Raw genomic sequence first — 20,361 nt, 5'->3', positions numbered from 1 at the left:
AGCAAATCGTTAGACTTGGGCCTTCATTGGACTTAATGATGTCCTCGGGCAGACTTCCTTTAGACAGCAAATACAGAACGTTAATCGGTCGCTCCTTTTCAGAGTCACCGCGCGAACTGAATTCAGAGGAGTGTAGCCTGGGCTAAACTTAACGCAAATTGAAAAAGGCGGGGGGGGGGGGGGGTCGATAAATAATGAAAAAAATTACCTAAATAAATGAAACATGCGGCAAGGAGTTTCTACATTTCATGCTAGGTAAGATTTACAAGCTGCTGTCATAGCGAAAGCAGAAAAAAACACAAACAAACAAATGAAGATCAAAAAAGACCTGATTCAGTCTTTAACACCGTTTTCATAAATCCAGACATATATTTCAAGGGAACAAGACTGCATGACCCAGAAAGGTCGAAAAACCAGCGTGTCTAATTTCTGTCGATCTTTCTGAAGCATTAAGAGTCAAACTAGGGAATTCCCTGAGCAGTTTAGGACATTCTGTGCCAATATATGTCTGAATTTATGAAAACCGTGTTAAAGACTTAGCACCAAAATAGCGGGCATGTTTTTGGAAAATCGGTTAGATATATATCGCAATAAAATCGCCGAATACTGCCGCAATACTTTGAATACCGAGTTGAAACTCGATGTCATACCGAAACCACTACTCTGAGTGTTGAAGTTTAGAGCAAATAGTAATTAAGAAGTTGTTAATGAACGTCAAGTCAGGTATAATTTTCGAGACAAAACAATCAAAATAAGTAACGTCAATTGTCGTGTTAGTTAATAATAGCAATATCGCGTTTCGAGATTAAAATTACCGAAATACCGCAAGAAAAATCGTCCAATACCAACCACAATACCGCAAATCCCAATATCCCCCTCTTTGACGGATAAGCTGTTCCACACCACCGCAGGATTATAGCTAAAGCTATTCCTTAGAACGTTGGTGCGGGGCAGTGGAACAGCCAGTGATCCTCGCAGTCCCTTAGTGAATAAGAAAGAAAGAGCAAGAAAGAGCCAAACGAGCCACTAAATATATGCACCTTCAAAAGTCGCCTTGTATTGGGTAGTTGCTCCGAGACAAGCTTAGGCTAGTTATACAATTCGTCTAATATTTCGTCTGAGTATAAATAGGGGTAATTAGGGGCAAACACGCGGGTGATCCGTCACATCATTCACGATCTTCTTAGATCGTTTTAACAGACCAGCAAAAGAGAGTAATTCGTCTGTTTGCCCGTGTATTAATACACAAAAGAATTTATCGAATCCATGAGACACCTCGACAGTTGTTCTCATCATCGGACGCTTGTCATGAAATCGAGCCAAAAAAACGCAGGAATCCATTAATTACCCCGGCATGACCTTAAAGAATTAACCAATGCCTGAAGGCCAAGGTAACAAGCTATCGCATATACAAGGCTATTATCAAACAAAGAGCAACTTAAAGCGTTTTTTTAAACCAAGTTCAAAATATGCCTCGGAAGTAAATGAAGATTGATACCTAATGCCCAACCGTTGTTAGATTTCATGGGATTTCAGACAACAGGATTTGACATCACTCCAGGAAGAAAATATCACTTGGTGTTTGAGCTTTTCGAAATTATGAACTCACCTCCTCTCCCTCGGTATGTTTTTCTGCAAGGTTATGATTTCACGTGTTTTTATGATTTTAGCCAATCGTGGCCCAGAACATCTCGTACTTAAGGTTAATCTTGCTTTTTTCCGATCTTTTATCTGTTTTATTCGACTACGGTATTTAAGGCCACATCTTGCGCTGTTAATGAATAACAGTTTTGCGTCAAATCTCCTTATCGTTGTTGTCCTTGTAATCCACTGTTGTCTGCCTCGGTTTATCAAAATAGTTCGTTTTGGAGGTTAAGCTTACAAGCCGGTGAGATAAATTTCTCCTATGATGCCTATCGGCGGGAACGGATCTCGGAAAGCGACTGCTGTAAAGAGCTTATTTAAGGAAACTTCCATCACTCAAAGGAAAAAATAGCCGACGGGGACTGAAAAGATGAAGAAAATTGCTAAAGGTTAGATAACGAAAACTGTGGAAAAACAACTGCAAACGTATTTAATCACCTGTGTGAAAAATTGAAACATTTTTCACAGGTGTTCATATATAAGCTTTCATACAATAACGACTTTGATCATGCTATGCAACCACGATTTGTAGACTTATAGTAGGAAATTCCCTTCAGTTCCGGTAATTATGCAACAATATATTTATGGTGTAGAAGCAGACTTTACTTAACTCAAAGTAGGGTATCTGTATAATTGTCTTTTGATCAATTTGGGCGCAAATTATGTCGATGTTAACGAGTTTGTGATTCAGGCCATGTCCACACTGCGTCGAAGAAAGATAAAGGCGGCGTTTTCACTCTGAAAACGCATCAGATGTTCCCTGTTCACACTACGCCGGGGGAATTTAAAAACGCAACAATCACCGGTTATTTTGAATTTGTGTTTGAGGAAAATACGGGCAGGGAAATCACACGATCACCGTGATGCCATCGTTTTCGACAAGCTCTGTTTTCAAAATGTTTTCCGTCCGCACTAAAACGCAAACACGGCGATTTGAAAAGTGTTTTCGAAAAGCTCCGATTTCGAGAGGGATAAGTGTGGGCGGTAGGCCTAACCGTAGAAATAAAGCTGCGTTTTCAACCTCAGTGTTTGGTTTCGGATGAGACATGTCTAGAATTCTTTCGTTGTGCAACATCATCAAAGCTAATATTGTATCAACACGAGACACATGAATGTTTTTGGAACCTTCACATCGAAATTAATTACAGAGGAGAAAAAGGAGGACGGAATCAGACAACTTGGAATCCTCAGAGAATCCCGCAGAGATTCCATCATTAGATAATAGTGAAAATTGGCAGGACTTAACACGTGAAAAAGTTGGACAAACACGCAGGTAGGTCACTTTCTAACTTTTTTTACCGAAAAGACAGACTTAACTTAACGTAAAGCAAGGTTATCTGTGAGTCCCTTGTTCAATTTGGGTGCAAAACGTGGTTTTAATGGGTTTGTCGTTTCAATCAGTGTTTCAGTTCTTCCTTGTTTAAATCTTCTCGTGTAACATCACGTTGTTGTTACACAACAAAATTGATTTATATCGTCCAGTTTCCCCGAGGGTAAATGACAAGTATTACAATCTTTCCGTGTTGTGTAACATAATCAATGCCACCATTTTATCATCATTAGGTGCATGTGATTTTTATAACCTTGACGTTGCACAATTCTGGGATTAACTACAGAAGGAAAACTCGAGAACGAAATCAACCTGAACTGGAATCCTCGGAAAATCTTTCACCAAGTGATAGTACAAACTGGCAGGAATTAACACGTAAAAAAGTGGAGAAGTCCAGACAAAAAGGTAAGTCACTTTTTTACTTGTTCGGCTGAGTTAAAGGACTGGAAAGGGAGAAGGCAAAACGTCCCAAGATTACCCTTACTTAATTGTATGGTAGCTATAGCTTAAGGTAATTGTTAGAAAAGATCGTTATGAGAGCCGCAACTGAAGCGTATTTTCTCGGGGACCGAGTTGTTTCGCGATCCCGTGTGAACACGTTAAGCAAATGATACATGAGGCAATTTTTAACGACGATTTTAAATCCAACATCGTAATGTAAGGTACATGTTTTCCTATTTTTGTGACGGATTTGAATTGAAATCGGCACACACAGTCCGGGCAATGTTGCGCGAACGTAAAACGGGGGCGTGAAGCGGAAAGAAGTCCCTTCAGTTCTACGCATGACGCATATTGCAGGGACAGTAAGCAAGCTGACGCACACGAAGCAGACATAAGTTCATTTCTATGTTGAAACGGAGACAGTTTGCAAGACCAGTGCACACAATACGACACTGAAAACTAAGGTCATTTTGTTGCTGCATCATAACGCATGAATTCAAACCAACTGAATTTCGTTTAACATTTTGTCTCCACGACACAACTTTTTTGCAAAAATGGGAAGCTCATCGAAAAGGGTCGCTTCTAATGTCCCCACAACATGTCCCGAGTGTGTGCCGACCATTAGGATAAAAAGAAAACAAAAACTGACAAAACTCAGAGATACGGTTTTCTTTCGCCGTAATCGGCATTCATTAAGTCTCTTACTGACATGGCACGCAATTTGTTGCGGCCAAAAAAAAAAAAAAAACAGTGTGGAGGTTTTCGACTTCCTTTCTAAAACAAGCGACTGATTGTTGCAGCAGCGTCGTCTCGATGTTGCGTCAGCGGCAAGGTTGACTGGGTGACCTTGCAAGAATCTAAATGTAAATATAATCGCGTCAGGTCAACTTAACTTGATTGGGTATACGCCCAGGAATATGAAGATAAGGTTTCGCCGCCCGCTACGGTGGCTCAGTCACGGAATTTTGAGCAGTACTTTGGCTGCGTACAAAATTAAATTGAAGGAAACCTGAAAATAGTAGTTTACCAAGAGAGAAAAACACTTAAGAGGTAATAACAAACCATGAAGGAACAAGGATGGTTAAGGATGGAGAAACGGCGAACATAAAAAAATCCTTTTTCAAAACCTTCACGTGTTACTTCACGTTGTTGTTACACAATACGGAATTGTTCAAAATCGTTTAGTGCGTCGTCAGTAAATAATGATACTAAGTTTTAACGTGACAACGCTGTCCTGTTGTTGCCGTATTAAGACATTGGACTTTGGCCATGACATGCGCTCTTTGCGTGTATGCTTTTTCAGCCAATCAGAGAAATTAGATGGCGTAAGCTTTTGTTCATTTCACGGATTGTTTGTTTTCTTTGAGGCACTGTAGTATGGTTGGCGAAATGGTGCAAAATTCACAAAGTTTATATTCATTCACATTTAATGTTGTTATTATTATTCACGAATATATTTATTCACATTCAACAACTAAATTTATATTCAAGAAATATACTAATTCACATTTAACGACGTATTTCGTATTCACGAATATATTTACTCACATTTACGGGATGTATTCATTCACATCCAACGGTTTATATTCATTCACATTCACGATCGAAATATTGGTTCAACATGGTGCAATATTCATTCAACATTTTCTGCGCACCGCCTTCGCGCATCATTAGGTCCCAGCTCACGCTCTATAATTTCTGAACGCAATATGGCGGACGAAGGAAGCCTTACTATATGAAGGGGTAGAACAAAGACCAAAGACCCCAAACACATATGTTACATTGGCAGGAACTTTCGATCTCCTACAAGCGTGCGAACGGGAATGGAACACCGCGGAAGTGGGATTGAGAGAGAACATCCAAATAAGGCTCGAGTGTAGCTCTCCAGCAATTACTACCTTTCGTCAGTATCATAGGGCAGCACTGAATGAAATACTGGGAAATATATTTCTTTTGCATGGAGAATGGATACGACACGACTCATCAAACTGCACAAACCTTGCAGTGTATCCTGTGACCAGTCCTGAGGTCTTCCGAACTCGATATTCAATATCTGAGGTAGTTCTTGGAGAACAGAGATGGCGCAGTGGTGACCCTCGCCTCCCACCAGTTTGACCCGGCGATGAGTTTGCGGTTGGTTCTCGCCTTGCTCGAGGGTTTTATCCGGGTTCTCCGGTTTTCCTCCCCCCACAAAAAAACAGCATCTCCAAATCCCAATTCGACCAGGATAGAGGGTCTGAATGAAAACCCGCTCTTCCTCTCTAAATATTTTAATTCTAATTTTTATGCTTCTGCAACAAAGATCGTCGGGTTTCACGTGGACAAAGCTCAAATGCTTCTTGTTTCAAGGTGGACATTGAAACGTCGTATTGTGGAGTACGGGCTTCTCGATGATTTCCCATGAGCAACTAGACTATCTCGTAGAACGTTTCATGATGAGTGATCAATCAACGGGATGGAAGAGGGAGAGTATTGGCCATGTTGACCCTGGAGACTCTGGAATCAGCTGGGCTGTCGTAAGACACCCTCACATTTTCACCCCTATGATCACTTCGCACCCTTGATGGCCACTCAAACCTTTGCGTCGCTGAGGGAAACAAATCTAGGACAATGCTACAGTTCTGTTATTAGTAGAACATTTAAACAAAAAACCCACAACAACAAAGCGAGTATAGTTTTTTTTTTTTTTTACATTGTTTTGGGAGTACCTTGTTAAAGATTAAAGGTTAATTAAAGGAAAATCATCAATACCCCTACGCTTGACAGTAACCAGGCTATGGTGTCCGTCAACATGCCACAAGCTATTTGGAGCAGCCACAGAATACGCTCTCCTAGAAATTACGACAGCCCAGCGGATTCTAGAGTTTCCAGGGTCAACGCGGTCAATACTCTCCCTGATTCCATCCCGTTGAACTCTGAGACCTATAATGATCGAAGATGTCCGGTCACCAAGGAATACCCGAGCAAAGTCCCATGATCACTCATAAAACGTTGTACGAGATTATCTACTTGCTCATCCGAAATCATCGAGCAGTCTGTATCTCCTCTAGCCCATGTAATGTTTATGTTCAGTTGTGTATGTTTGGGGTCGTTTGTCTTTGTTCTACCCCTTCATATAATAAGGCTTTTTTCGTCCGCCATATTGCGTTCAGAAATTATAGAGCGTGAGCTGGGACCTAATGATGCGCGAAGGCGGTGCGCAGAAAACGTTGAATGAATATTGCACCGTGTTAAACCAATATTTCGATCGTGAATGTGAATGAATATAAACCGTTGGATGTGAATGAATACATCCCGTAAATGTGAGTAAATATATTCGTGAATACGAAATACGTCGTTAAATGTGAATTAGTATATTTCTTGAATATAAATTTAGTTGTTGAATGTGAATAAATATATTCGTGAATAATAATAACAACATTAAATGTGAATGAATATAAACTTTGTGAATTTTGCACCATTTCGCCAACCATACTGTAGTTGTTGGAGAGATATTTTGAGTAAAGATCTCAGTCAGATTTCGCCGTCCCCGATTTAATTTTTTTTTACCGCTTGTGGACCGATTAAGCATTAGGTTTCTTTGACGCTGATGTTGCCAAGGTATTTAACTGGTGTCAGACAGTGACCTTATTTCTTTCACTCAACTCTGCAGAAATTCATTCAAAAATTTTAGCTGTCGATTAGCCTGCGAACAGGCTCCCGGCGAGTCCTGTCCCCGCTCCGATCGCTTTGCTCTCCGAATTCTTCCGTTTCGCGCTCGCCGAAATTTTTTCCGTCCTCGCCGGGAGCCTGTTCGCAGGCTACCTGTCGATAACAATCCTGGTTTGTCAGAGTTGCAAGCCTATTAGCGTTGCTATTTACAAGTGACACTAACTGAATAAAACCAGTTAACATGCACGGACAGGAAAGTAGCTATAAAAGTGATGAAAAATTAGAAATAAACTGTAAGTCTGGTAAACTCTAAACAACAGTCTTTTAATGACCAATTGGGCAGAGTTAATGGCTTTTTAAGAAATTGTTGGCGACAGGCAAGTGTCAAGCTTTGCTATTTATAAACTCAGCGTTGATAGAGGTAAATGAACCGCCGTAAGGAGCTGATGTTTTTAGCATTCGCTCCTGGTAAGCAAAATTTACACATTCTGACCATAAAGGAACGCAAGATCAGCTAAGAGCAAGCTATGGTACAGTATCAAAATTCGAAGCAAGAAGAATTGTCAAAATTCAGTTTAACAATTAGATTGTTCCTTTTAATCACACATAGACACTTCGAAAACGCAAAGAAGCGACCTCCATTTCAATTTCAACAACCGCACACTGTTGAGCTTCTCACTGTCTACATTAGAATAGATAGCGAGTGGCGATGCCAATACATGCACATAATGAGAGGAAGACATTCGTGATAGAACACACTAGAAGATTTATACTAAAAACAATAACACTGAGCAACGGTGGCGAGAGATAACTTACCAAGCAAGGTGCGAAGCAAAAGAGCGTGAAATGCCGATTTTATTTTCCCGTGAATTGTGAAAGGGTCAATTTGTTTTCCGTTAAACGTGATCTTAACCCTCCCCCCCCCCCAACCCACCCCCACCCCCATTGCCACCCTCTTGTTATAAACCGCGCCATGGGACTCCGAAGGCCTGATATCAACCATCATCAAATGTGGCTTGTGAGGGATATGCCCTCATTATTTCACTGTAGTGTCAGAGCTGATTGCCATAGAAGTTAAATATCGCAACGTACCATTAACTGGCTTCGCAGGCTATAAACCTGGATGACTTCAATGGCGGAACGACAGCGTACCTGAAGTCTTCCAGACCAGAAACAGATGGCTGGCAACATACTTGATATGCATGGTATATATCAGGATGGTAACCTAAAGTGATAACGCTCTAATCCAGAACTGCGACCTATACCTCAATTCTATGTGAAAACGAGCCCTGCTTTTTTTTAGTGGGATTCACTCTGCAAGACATCATTTGTGAAGCTCATTTGTAGTTCAGTTGCAGAAGAGGCTTGCCACTGCATGCATCATGAAAATTGGTTGTATCCACACAATCAGCGATAACTTGGGGACATTTAAACCAGCTGAAACTGCAGAAATTTCTTCTGAAGCACAAGGTAAAGTGGAGATTTAGTTTGAAGCAAGGCCTGTAAAGTGGTTAGACGGGATTTTTTGGAGTGCATGGTTTTCTTGCATCAAGACGATTTTGACCTATGGAGAGCCTTAGACCGCTCGAGTGGAAACTAAATGTGTGTTGAATTCTGGTTTACACTTATACGTGTCTTCAGAGAATACAGCCAGGAATAGTTTGTTGTTTGTTGCCTTCCTGATTGATTTGTAGTCCCCAACGAAGTTTAGCAATGATGTTGAACATCTCAGGAGGAGAAAGAGTTATTAAACGACGTCATTGTTGTATCAGATTTGGAATTGAAGAAGACGAGAATGCGTGATGGAGCTGCGAGAGTTCTGTTAAACTGAATAAAGAAAGATGCCAAACATTCTTCACCCTTAGCCCATGGTGGCGACTTTGTCACTGAGATGAAAGGGAAAGGTTTACGGAGGAACGTAGGGTCACGAATCCAGGACACGATACTGAGTCCTGTAAGGAAGCCAAGGAACAAGCTGTCTCCAGCAGTTGACATGGAAAGCGTCTCGGGACACCTCTACAGAAACTGTTTTCGTTGGAAGTTCGTTAGGCTGGAAGTTGCAGATCATGGAGACTGCAACTACACGCGCTAGACCAGCCGCCCGCGCTTCTCGAAAGAGAGCGGAAACCACGACGGTAACGGCAACGAAAACGTTACGAAAAGCTGTACATGCGCTGTGTTAAATCGTTGTACATTTCTTTGTCGCTCTCCGCACAACTGACAACGTGAAATGACTAAGCTCTGCGTGTTTTGGAGAACACGAACGATGGCGACTAATTTTTCGTATTTTCGTTTGGAATTGAACGCTGGCGTGAAGTCAGTCTGAGACCAATAGGCGCAATGAACAGATCAAGAAATTTGAGAAGTTTGAAGGTAGAATATAAATTCATTTTTTACTAGACGTTTTCGTCGGGGTCGCTCTAATGTACACCGATCGCCCCAGGGTGGGAGTATTTGAAATATTTGAGCTTTGCGAATTATGAACTCAATTATGAGCAGCATGTTTTTGCCGCACGCGTATTTCCACGTGAGTTTATCATTTTAGCCAATCATGGCCCGGCGGAGGGTAAGGATACCGTTCAATTTTGTTACGTAATTTTCAGGATTTTAAACGTTCTGGATTTAGCCTGAGTTTTCGCTTTTAACGAACTTGGAATCTAGTCTCTTCGCCGTTGTCTTGCCTTGTAATTCGTAATTCAGCGTTGTTTGAAATGAAGTACTTGCTTTGCAATTAGCCATTACATGTACATATTAGAAATGTTTTTTTTTTTTTTTTTTTTTTTTCCCAACGTTTTGGGATTTGACCCTACAAATCGCTGGGATACAAAGAAACTCCAAGGGGAATCACCCAGCCTTACTTTCTATCAGCCGTAGAATTTCGATATGTCTGATTCAAAATTGCATTTCCCCGCCAAGCAGACAAGTCCAAATTCACGGAAGTCCGCGAATACGAGGACGGGATGATAGATTAACCGCGGGGTATCCCCTAGAGGTCATCCTCTCCCCCTACCCCTCCCACTGGTTCCAGGCTTGTTCTTAGCATTTCATTTTCGCCGCTACGGTACGCTTCGAACGGTGCTTTTTCAGATCAGCTTGTCCGAGTTGTGGACATTACAAAACTTGCTTCCTCTGTGCGATGGCGTTGCTCTATCGAGGTGAATCACGATGGAAGATTCTAAAGCATCCTGTGTTCTGGATTAAGGTCATCGAGATTGTAAGTAAACCTTACACGAATTTCCTTCTCTTGGCCTAGGACCGGTGCACTTGCAAAAGGAATAACCATTGCATTTTCTTTGTTCAGGAGTCATTGCATAGCTGTAGCATTTGTTTGGTGTTTTATTTCGGGCTTTAGGAGCCATTACAGAAAGGCAGAACTCTCTTTACGGGTCCTAAGTGAACCCGCGTGCAGGTTTCCGCGCCAACAACAGCCATCAACAATAATAACTATATGAGCTAATTACATGCTTGGTAGAAGTGTACATCATTAGAAACTACTTGAGCTGAACGGCATCTCCTGCAGTTTTTATTCAACTGCTAACTGTAAAATAAAGATTTCCTTATAGAGCCCGTTTTGTACGATTGGAAACTCAACCTTACGGGACAAGTGTGAATTAAACCGGTAGCCAGCTGTAAAGTAACGGCAATGATTGACTCATTGTTTATTTTAATAAGTTTGTAGTGAACAGTTTTTATCCGATCTTGATAAGAAAATGACCTTTCTTGCAGTTTTGCTCAATAAAACGCTACATGCTACTAATTATAGAGAAGAAAATGTCCGTAAGCGGCAACTTAGTCGTCTTCTTCGTCTTCGTCATGGTCTCCACTTGAATGCGTGACCTTAACTAGGCTACCATCACGTAGCGAATTTAATTCTCGCGATAAGTCCACGGGATTATTTTTAGATTTCCACTGTCTTGCCCGAGCTTCTTGCAGTTAGTTGTTCCATGAGGTCAAAGCTGATTATTTATGAGACATTTTATTAGAATTTCGTTGCGCTTTGACGGAAAGAGAAAATTTTGCATAGTGTTTACTTTCGGTAAACCTGTCTTGACAGGCTTGAACAAGCAATTAATCTAGCGCAGTTATTTATTAATTTTGTGATTAGGCTATTAAGATTAAAATCCAAATTCAATGTGCCAACGTTTTTTTTTCAGTAATTCGTTTGGATTAATTTAGCGGCTTTAATCGTTGTTATTTTTATACAGTTTTTACAGTCCGTGTGCTGTGTTGAGATATTACTAACTCGACCTATGTAGATAGATATTAAGAACACTCAGCCTAGAATTGAACAGTTCAGTTGCCTTATTGTATTTACCTACCGGGCATAAACAGTTGTTTATTCACTTAGACACTTAATTCAATTCAGCACTTTTATTAACAACTATTTAAGCCTGCCACCAACTTTGTCAAAGGTCAGACCGGCCAACACACCCACTCCCCTAACCCTCCTCACCTTGTAGTAGGAACGGTAGTTTAACAGCATATATCTATGCCAACTCTCCCAGATTATCCAGGACTCTCTGGGATACAAACTGAATCTCCCAGTCTCCTGTACAGATTACTAAGTCTCCCCAATATGAAGGAGAATTGTCAAAGTACATCTTTCACACTTTGTTTTTTTTTTGACACATTTTTATAGTTTAAACAGTAGAGCTTTACTTTCATCACCCTTTTCTAGACTTCAACTTTTTTTTATGTTACCATTTCATTAACAGGAAGTGGCCTGCTTAAACACCTTTAGGAGTGTCTAGACACACATCAATTCACCTTTTTAACACTTTGTTAACTCCTAGGTATAAATAAAGTTGTTTCATCTGTCTCTTCACAGGTCCTCTGTATAATCATTGCCCCCTTATGCATCTCATACAGTGACAAGGCAGGAGTATATATCAGAAACAGCGACAAAAGTTTTAACATCACCGTCAAATACCCATTTGATTACAACAACAGAACTGTGGTGTTCACAGATGAAGATGAGCCACTCGATAGCTTCAACTTTGACCCAGCCATTCAAGTTTGTGTACGGCTGTTTGTTGCTGTTGTCATAGTAACAGGAATTACTGCAGCTGTGACATTGTTGATGTCGTGTGCAGTTCATAAAAATGAGCGTGTCGCCAACAAAGTTTCAATTGCAGTGAGTATGCAAATGTTTATTTTGTTGAAAAGTTGCCATCTCTTCTTGGTGGGCACCAGGAGTTTGTGATCCCTTGACACACAAAATTAATGTTAATAAGTAATACATGTATCACATTTACTTTTTAATTAATAGGAGATGTAGGTCCTGAATACTATATTCCAGACTTTGCAAGACAGCGAGACTAATTTATTTCCCTCAAGCCTGAGACTTTCTTAGCTTTGCAAAAGAAATCAAGACTGAGAAAGTGCTGTGAAAAAAGATGAGACAGCAAGACCTGAGAATTTTGGCTAAAATTCTGTGAGACTCCTTGAAGCACCATTGATCACCAGCAATAGATTTATTGAAAAATTCACACATATCAAGCCTTTTGTTACCCTCTCTAGAGGTGATGAGTTTAGTGTCGCATGATTAAATATCAACTTGAAAACATACCTTGACCATAAGGAACCTTAAACTAATTGTTTAATTTTGTAGAACAGCAATTTACAAATTAGGGGTTGAAAAAATTTTGCCCTGGGCAAGTTTTAGTTTACTTTTTCTTTACTTAGTTGGCAGACAACTTGTCCAGGCCCTCACCCACTGGGCAAGTGAGAATGAAAACTTACTTGCCCTGCAAGAAAATCTACTTGTCCCAGACGACCAGACAGCACTTTTTTCGAGCCCTGCAAATGATATGAAAACCTACTGTGTAGTTCCAGAAAACTCATCCCTCTGGAAATTCCAGTTGTGGTTCATACTTTCCTTTACAAATGTTGGCTTTTGAGATTCCCTCCCCCTTAGTATCTCTAATGACCCTCCTTGGGTATGTATGGCTATTGTCTGGAATAACCTCTTAAAAAGTGAGAATTATTTACTTCAAAGCTAGGTCGTGCAATTTGTTGATGATGTAGACAAGACACATTTGGGCTGAAACAAAACTTTTATTCATTACAAGTTGATGTTGTTGTTCCCCCTTAGTGAGGGAGGGACTGGGAAGAGAACAATCTTGTAATGAATTCGCCTGGAGCTATTGCACAGAGACTATTGAACACACGGAGACACATGCATGATCCACAGAATTACAGAATGCAATCAAAGTCAATAATTAACCTATTTGATTCGTGAATCAAACCTTTGAATGATTATGATGTGGTTGCTGAAAAACTGCATCTGCATGGACCCCTTTTTAAGAAAAGCGTCTTTGAGGTGGATAGTTTTAAGACTAACACTTCCCCAAGGAAGACACTATATTTTAAGGCTAACCCCTTTACAAGGCAGAAGGGGAAAAGGATTGGCAAATGCAAAATTACAGACTGCGAGATGGCAAGGTGGCCTTACTTAAGGCGTAGACACCTTTCTCAGGCTGACAACTCTGAGACTGTCACTTCTCAAAGGTGAAAACGTCCGTAATGTAGACACCTGCCTACTAAAGCAGACACCTCTCTAAGATAGACACCTGTCAAAGGTACATGCTTATCAAATGTGGACATGTCACCTCTCTTTAAGACAGACACTTCTTTAAAATAAAAAGGACAATTTGAACTAAGGTTGACATTTTGCTGACTTTGGGCAAACACCTCTCTGAAGAAACAGCTCTCTCAAGGAAGATGATCAGAGAAGTTATGAGCATATCTGTGTTTGAGGGAGTGCATGGAAAAGGCAGAACTATATATTCTAAGTTATTAATAATTGATTTCCATTTTTAGGAGATATTTGTGACTGTTGTGATGGCATTTCTACTTGTCATAAGCACTAGCCTGTGGCTGTATAACCTTCTTGACTTGAGGAAAGAGGTGGAAGATGAAGTTGTCAATGCTATCACATCTCTCGGGCCAGTAAGGTGCAAGGATTGTGTGGAATTCCTGCCAGATTATTCTGCACTATTTGCTTCAGTGGTAAGCTGTTAACAAGGCTCTAATAATTAATTAATTTAAGAAGTGGTGAGGACTAGTTTCATGAAGCAGACAGCTGACACTGAACTGAATGTTGAAGGCTCAAGCCTTTAGGGAGGTCTGGGGATATAAAGTCTGCATACGCGCCAAGTGGCCCATCAGGTCGGGGCTTATCTCCGGTTTCTGTAACATGAAGTGACTAGGAGTGTTTCTACTCCCCCCTGGATAGGATGCTAGTCCATTGCACGGTTACCCTCACCATTAAATTCGCCAATACCTACTTATACACCTGGGTGGAGAGAGGCACTGTGACAGTTAAGTGTCTTGCCCAAGAACACAACACGGCGTCCCCGGCCAGGGTTTAAACCCAGATTGCTTGATCTGGAGGCAAGTGTACTAACCATGAGGCCGCCATGCCTCTACATCTGGGGGTATGCTCCCTCAGAAAATTTTGAAATTGAGAGGCTCTGAATTGCTATTATACACATTCTCTTGGAGATCTTTTCTCAAGAAATCAATTTTGTTAAACTCCAAAATTCCAAGAATATTAAGGGATTACAAATACTTTTTTCAATTTTCATCCTACAGCACTAGTGTACAGCGCTGTTGTAGTTGAAAATGTACACCCCATCCTGGCCATGCCCTCTCTCTAGCTACAGCCTTGACGGTCCTCAGACAAAGACAGTCAAGGTTCAGTTAGTTAAAAAAAAAGTGTGTTTTGCCTAAATTACTCTTTACAATAGACCATATTCATATGCTCGGTATTGGACTGGAACTAGCTTGGAATGGAGGCTCATGCGAGGGAATATCATTAAAAAGAGATTAATGTCATTTGCATTTGAAAGGACTCCCCGCATTAGCCTCAGTTGCAAGCTCGTCCCATTCCAGTACCGGGAATACGAATATGGCCTATTAAATACACACATATTATTTTACGAAAAGTAGGTGGCTCAGAAATCGAAATAGCTGGTTTTTAGCTGGTAGCCAGCTCTTAATGGAAACCCTGTCCTGGATTATAGGCAGCTCTAGACTCCAATAAATTATTTCAAGTCTGGCAGTAATAGGCTGAGACTTGCATTTGCAATTTTCCAATTTCCCCTTAAAATGTGACCACCTGGTATTAGTGTCTGGGACACATTAAAAGGTTCTCAATCTAAACCTGAGAATAACAATTCTGCCATAGTTGTGAATGATTACCAAGTGGTCATGTAAATGACCTATTCTTCTTAAGCAAATGTACATTTATAGTAATAGAAGGATTTGTGTGGAAAAAAGAATGACTTCCTCTCTCCACAAAGTCCTTGAACTCAAAATTGGCAATTTAACAGTGCTGAAACATCTCTCTTTTCTATTTTCTATACATAACATGTTAGACAAAACTAGTAAAATTATTTAGATTGCACAGTACCTCTAAAGGCAGTAAACTCTTGTGTGAACACATTAGCCTTTTAGGAATCTGAGAATTGCCATAATTTTATTATCATATTCTCTTAATATACTAACAGTCAAGCCTCCTAGAAATGGACAATCTGTCTACTCACAGGATCTAAAAGATGTACAGCGGAACCCCATCTTTTAGCCACCCCGTTAATATGGCCACAATGTTATTAAGGCTCCTTTATTCTGGCCCAAACAAGGGCTCAGAGAGTCATTTTCCTATTTAAAGAACCCCTACAAAATGGCCACCCTGTTAATGGCCAGATTTTTGTGCCCCATTGGTGACTGGATTAACAGAGTTTGACTGTACGTTGCTGGGGCCATGACCAAGTGTGTGGTTATGGGAAATACATGTATCTAGCATCCACAAGAAACAAGCCTGCAAATAACAGTCAGTCATTGGACAATTGTCTGGAAAATTTGAGTTTTTGACAGGTAAAAGCTTTGCCTGGTCACACACTCTGACCGGCATTTCTGCTACAATGAAAAATGTTTTAACTGGAAATTTGTGGCTGAATATGGAACAAGTTATTTTATTGTACTGCCACACAATACTACGCAAAAAAGCCTTGTTATCAGTTTCATTTTGATTCCATCTCTCAAATGTCCTGTCAAATTGTAAACAAGCCACATCAGCACCACTTTTCCTATGTATTAATTTACTCATTTTGCAGTGGCATCGTGAAAGATCATGAATACCCATTTAGTCTGAATTATGTTCATCAGGAAAACTACTAAAATCTGAGGTCTTATATTTGTTATCTGCAAGTGTTGTGAAATAAATTTCAGTCGTAATTTGACCCAATTAAAATATTATCCAAATTGAATACACAGCCCAAATTCTCACATTTCATTTATCTGAATGCAATCACTCCAAAATGTAACCAAATGTTTTTTTAGTTCGTATGATCAAAAATCAGTTTTATAGCTCTTTTTGGTTTTTTTTTCAAACAAAGCTTCTGTACCACAAACATGTTTTTGTAAATGTACAAATTAGTCATGCTTTGTAGTATTCCAATTTCATCTAATTACGGAAATGTTTTTATTCAATTGACCCAGAAAAAGTCAAAGAATTCTTTTAAGCCAATTTTCAAGTGTCTGAATGTTATTGTGGGATTTTGTACTGACAAGCAATCGACATGGGGGATCGTTTCATCACTTTTCCAGTGGTTTTCCATAAATGTCATGGGAAACTTGATACACAGAAAAATACGGAATACACATGTGATCAAATACTTGTGTTTCACAATCTGCCAAAAAAAACATTTTGGCGAAGGGTCTACCCTGAAATACCAAAATGTCTCTTATTTTTAATTTCTAATGACAAAAACAAATTTTTTGTTCAGCTAGACTGGACTTTTGTCAGGTCAAAACCCTTCTTCCTTGGCCTGACAAATGACCTGCTTATAGACAAAAATTATTTGCAGGCTTGAAGAAGGGTCAGTAAGGGAAGGTTTGACTGGTTTCAAAATATTCATAAATTTTTTTTTTACAATTCCTCACCAGGGCCTTGCTTACTTGCTGTTTTTGATATGGCTGTGCAACACAGTTCTGGTTTTCCGTGACACTGTGATGACTTCTGATGAAGTGAATGCTTCCAGTTCTTTAATCTGGGCTCAGGAGCTGTCAGAGAAAACTCCTGAAACTAGAACGAAAGAGACTAGTGCTTAGAAGAGAACAAGATATGAAAGTGGTCAAAGTAACTGTACTACTGGGCAAATAACCACCCAACCCCCCAACCCTCCAACTGCCCACCCCCCCCCCCCAAAAAAAACATGAAATATATTGTCTGCTTTCTGTCCCAAGAGGGAGAGAGGGTGTTAATGAAGAAAACCAATTATTGACTGGGACATGCTAATAAAGTTTTAATTAAATGCTCATTAAATGCTCTCTTGATTAGAGCAAAGAATTGTTTACAATTTTTTCATGCCCTTTATTTAAACTAGTTACACTGAATGTAAAAAAGGTTATAAATATGAACTTGGAAATTAATTGTGTCTGACATTATGGACAATCTCAATCCTACCCCTCCCCCACAGGTGTCTATAAGCACATGGCAAAACTCCCTTGCACCACGCTGTGAGTTCTTCCCATCCCTCCCTCTAGTTTCTATAACACCAACAAATTAGGTAATATTAATCCCATCTGCTAAATTTAGAAACAATTCATATTTCCATGGAATGCATCATCTTCTATAGTTTGATCAAAGGAAATTTGCACCCCTTTACAGTTACCACAAGTATGGCTGTTTGCCACCAGTACAGTAGGTTTGACCACTTCATTGAGGTGTTAAGCCATCGTTTGTATCTAACCCTTTCACTCTCAGCTAGTGCCACAGCTCAAAATTAAAAAGGAAATATTCCAATGTTGATTAGAGGTACTTTCCAATAGCTTTTAGTTGAATGGACATGTACTAGGTTTTCATCCACAGACTTAAAAGTCAGAACCACCTTACACAGTATGATAAACAGTAACCCAATGGTTCTGTTCAGTAGCTTTCATTTGAATAGCCGCACCTTAGGATTTGATTCATAGACGTCAAAGTTTGAACTGTATTGACCTCAAGGTTCAACCCCACTGGTAGTGAAAGGGTGAGGTCACATCAAAATAACTGTAGAAGCTGTGACAAACTAAGGAAAGTCCCCTAAATTTAACTAAAATGCACCCCTGTGACAAGAGAGAGTTAACTGAGTAGCTTATGCTGTTAGTTTGGTCATTCTCAATCCCTTTGAAACAATTTCTGTGAGTTTTCCAAGCTTCAATATGAAATTGATGTGACTTAAATGCTACATGCATACATAAGGTCTTCATTTCCTATAAATACATTTTACTTTTTTGGGATAATTATTTTGATCTTGAAGACAAGAAAATTTTAGATAATAGTTAAATGCATTTAAAATTTTTGCTACAGAATAGCCAGCATAGCCAGTAATATTTCAAGTAAACAGTTTGTTCACTTGGTTGATGTAACTAGTACATTAGATTAGGTAGCATATTTTAAAGTGTTTTATCTCAAAAATATATTTCTCCCAATTTATTATAATTATATTTCTTCATTGTTTGGGTTTCCATTATTAATAGTAAATATGTACATTTATGAGATTGTGTGACAAATTAAGCACTGTTTAAAGCTCTTGGAATGAAATATATTGAAATATTGATTGAAGTCAATCAAATGCAATTTAAGAACAATATGTTTTATATGAATATTAAAGAATCAATCTATTTTTTTAAAAACCTTTTTAAGTGCTTCATAGCTTTATTTTGTAGATTTTTGGAAAGTCAACTATAACATTAGTATTACTCAGGGTTTCATTAACGATTTCAGCAGGTTGACAACTGGTTTTCAAAGGCGGATCAAACTATTTGAACTGAACTTCTTTTTAAGAGAAACTTTTCATTGGAAGGTCAAACCAGGCAGGTAAAATCACCCTTGCAGCCAGTCAATTTTCCTGGTGCCCAGCCGTTAATGAAACCCCTGATTTAGGGACACACGAAACAGCAGCTGTTTGGATAGAAGGATAAAGAACTGTGATCAACTGATATTTGGTTTCAATTTTCCTCTCCTCACCTGTGGCAACATCTTGGCTGTGAATAAGTAAATGTTCCCCACTAGTAGGCTTCAGGCAGGTATTACTAGCCTTCCCTAGGGGAAGGGAAAAGGGAACCCTAAACCCTAACCCTAACCCACTTCCCAGGGTTAAGTGTTACCCCTGACATAGACCCTAGGGCTAATCATAGAGACTGAACAAATTAACTGATTTCCCATCCAGGTGGGAGGGAATCTTAACAAATACAGACATCAGCCAACTTGAAAATTTCTCTTTCCCAACCCAAGGGTAAAATTATACTCAAACAATGTCCCTGTACATTTACTGTACATATTTGTCAGTGAATCCCCTGGTCATCCCGGGGAAACCCCTGGGGAAATTGCTGTTCCTTATATAAGACTTGAACTTACTCACAAATAAGTTAATCCATGAAAAAACCTAAGCTTCTGCAAACGATATTGAAGAAGGAATAAATAAAGATTGCCTGTACCCAAAGGCGGATCTAGGGGAGCCCCCCCCCCCCCCCTATTTTGGGTGAGAAAAGAAGAAATGACTGAAGGAAGAAAAGCCGGCAAAGCAGGTAAAACAAAACCGCCCCCACTCCCTTTATAGCTCAAAGTCTGGATCCGCCACTGCTACCTTTAAAAGATTCGCCACAGTGTTGTGTTGTTTCTCAAATTTCGAATACAATGGGAGTTGCATGCCTGACGTTAGACTACAGAACACTTCTGGAAGCAACCAAAAATAGTCCCTCAAACTTGACTAAAGTAGTGAATTTGTAAGCAGATATATCTTTACCTGGATGCGCGCATGCGATTCTGTAATTTCCAAAACGCGTGCAAGGCGCTTTCAATCAATCAGTCCATCTCTTTCTGATTGGTTAGATGAGTCTGTTCTGATTTCTTATTGGCTCTCTGTGTGTGTTCTATTTTTTTGTTGGTTTTCTAGGAAAGTCCATAGTAGCTTCAGTCATTTCTTCAGTTGTCGCTTCAGTTCACTTGCGTTTTTTTAAAGTATCCACTTTCGTCTCAACGAAAATGAAGCAAAATAGTTTCGACCACACTAGCGTTTTCGTTTTGTTTTCACTTGTCCACACTAATTCGTTTTCGTTTGAAAACGCATACTTTGTGACGCATTTTTGCGTACCGTCCACACTAAAACGCCCGAAAACGCTGATGGAAACAAGAGTATACCGTAAAATGCCGCTTTTAAGCCCCTCCGGTTATAGGTCTATCTACCTGTAGACAAAATAATACATCTGGTTATAAGCTCCCCCACCCCGGATGTAAGCCACCCTCC

The 20,361-nt window shown here is 39.8% G+C and overlaps 2 protein-coding genes and 1 long non-coding RNA gene across 3 annotated transcripts in view; 2 read left to right on the top strand and 1 right to left on the bottom strand.

The window, feature by feature from the left end:
* Nucleotides 1–1,697, bottom strand: part of LOC149107450 (uncharacterized) — a 3,859-nt gene extending 2,162 nt beyond the window's left edge. Inside the window, exon 1 of the long non-coding RNA XR_016209473.1 lies at nt 1–1,697. This exon is cut by the window's left edge and continues 367 nt beyond it. This is a non-coding gene — a long non-coding RNA (uncharacterized LOC149107450).
* A 282-nt stretch (nt 1,698–1,979) lies between these two features.
* LOC110067289 (uncharacterized) overlaps nt 1,980–20,361 on the top strand; it is a 29,386-nt gene continuing 11,004 nt past the window's right edge. The window contains exon 1 of the mRNA XM_089296921.1: nt 1,980–2,033. The gene's annotated coding sequence lies outside the window, so the exon portion shown is untranslated. The remainder of the gene's footprint in view (nt 2,034–20,361) is intronic.
* LOC110067361 (synaptophysin-like) lies at nt 9,819–18,748 on the top strand. The gene is made up of 4 exons (XM_020774685.2): nt 9,819–10,280; nt 11,895–12,200; nt 13,889–14,077; nt 17,018–18,748. Exons 1-4 carry the CDS (start codon nt 10,203–10,205, stop codon nt 17,180–17,182), a joined length of 738 nt encoding a protein of 245 aa, XP_020630344.1. The 5' UTR covers nt 9,819–10,202; the 3' UTR covers nt 17,183–18,748.

This window comes from Orbicella faveolata, unplaced genomic scaffold (assembly GCF_042242905.1).
Source record: "Orbicella faveolata isolate gen_17 unplaced genomic scaffold, um_ofav_v1 contig_27, whole genome shotgun sequence".
In the NCBI taxonomy this organism is placed as follows: domain Eukaryota; kingdom Metazoa; phylum Cnidaria; class Anthozoa; order Scleractinia; family Merulinidae; genus Orbicella; species Orbicella faveolata.
This window is presented reverse-complemented; position numbering and strand designations above follow the sequence as displayed.

Bases quoted from the DNA above. Each gene is read 5' to 3' on its own strand.
- LOC110067361 (XM_020774685.2), top strand. From the start codon at position 10,203: ATGGCGTTGCTCTATCGAGGTGAATCACGATGGAAGATTCTAAAGCAT. The intron at 12,201-13,888 runs GTGAGTATGCAA...TTCCATTTTTAG, and splicing joins CCAACAAAGTTTCAATTGCA to GAGATATTTGTGACTGTTGT. The intron at 14,078-17,017 runs GTAAGCTGTTAA...ATTCCTCACCAG, and splicing joins CTGCACTATTTGCTTCAGTG to GGCCTTGCTTACTTGCTGTT.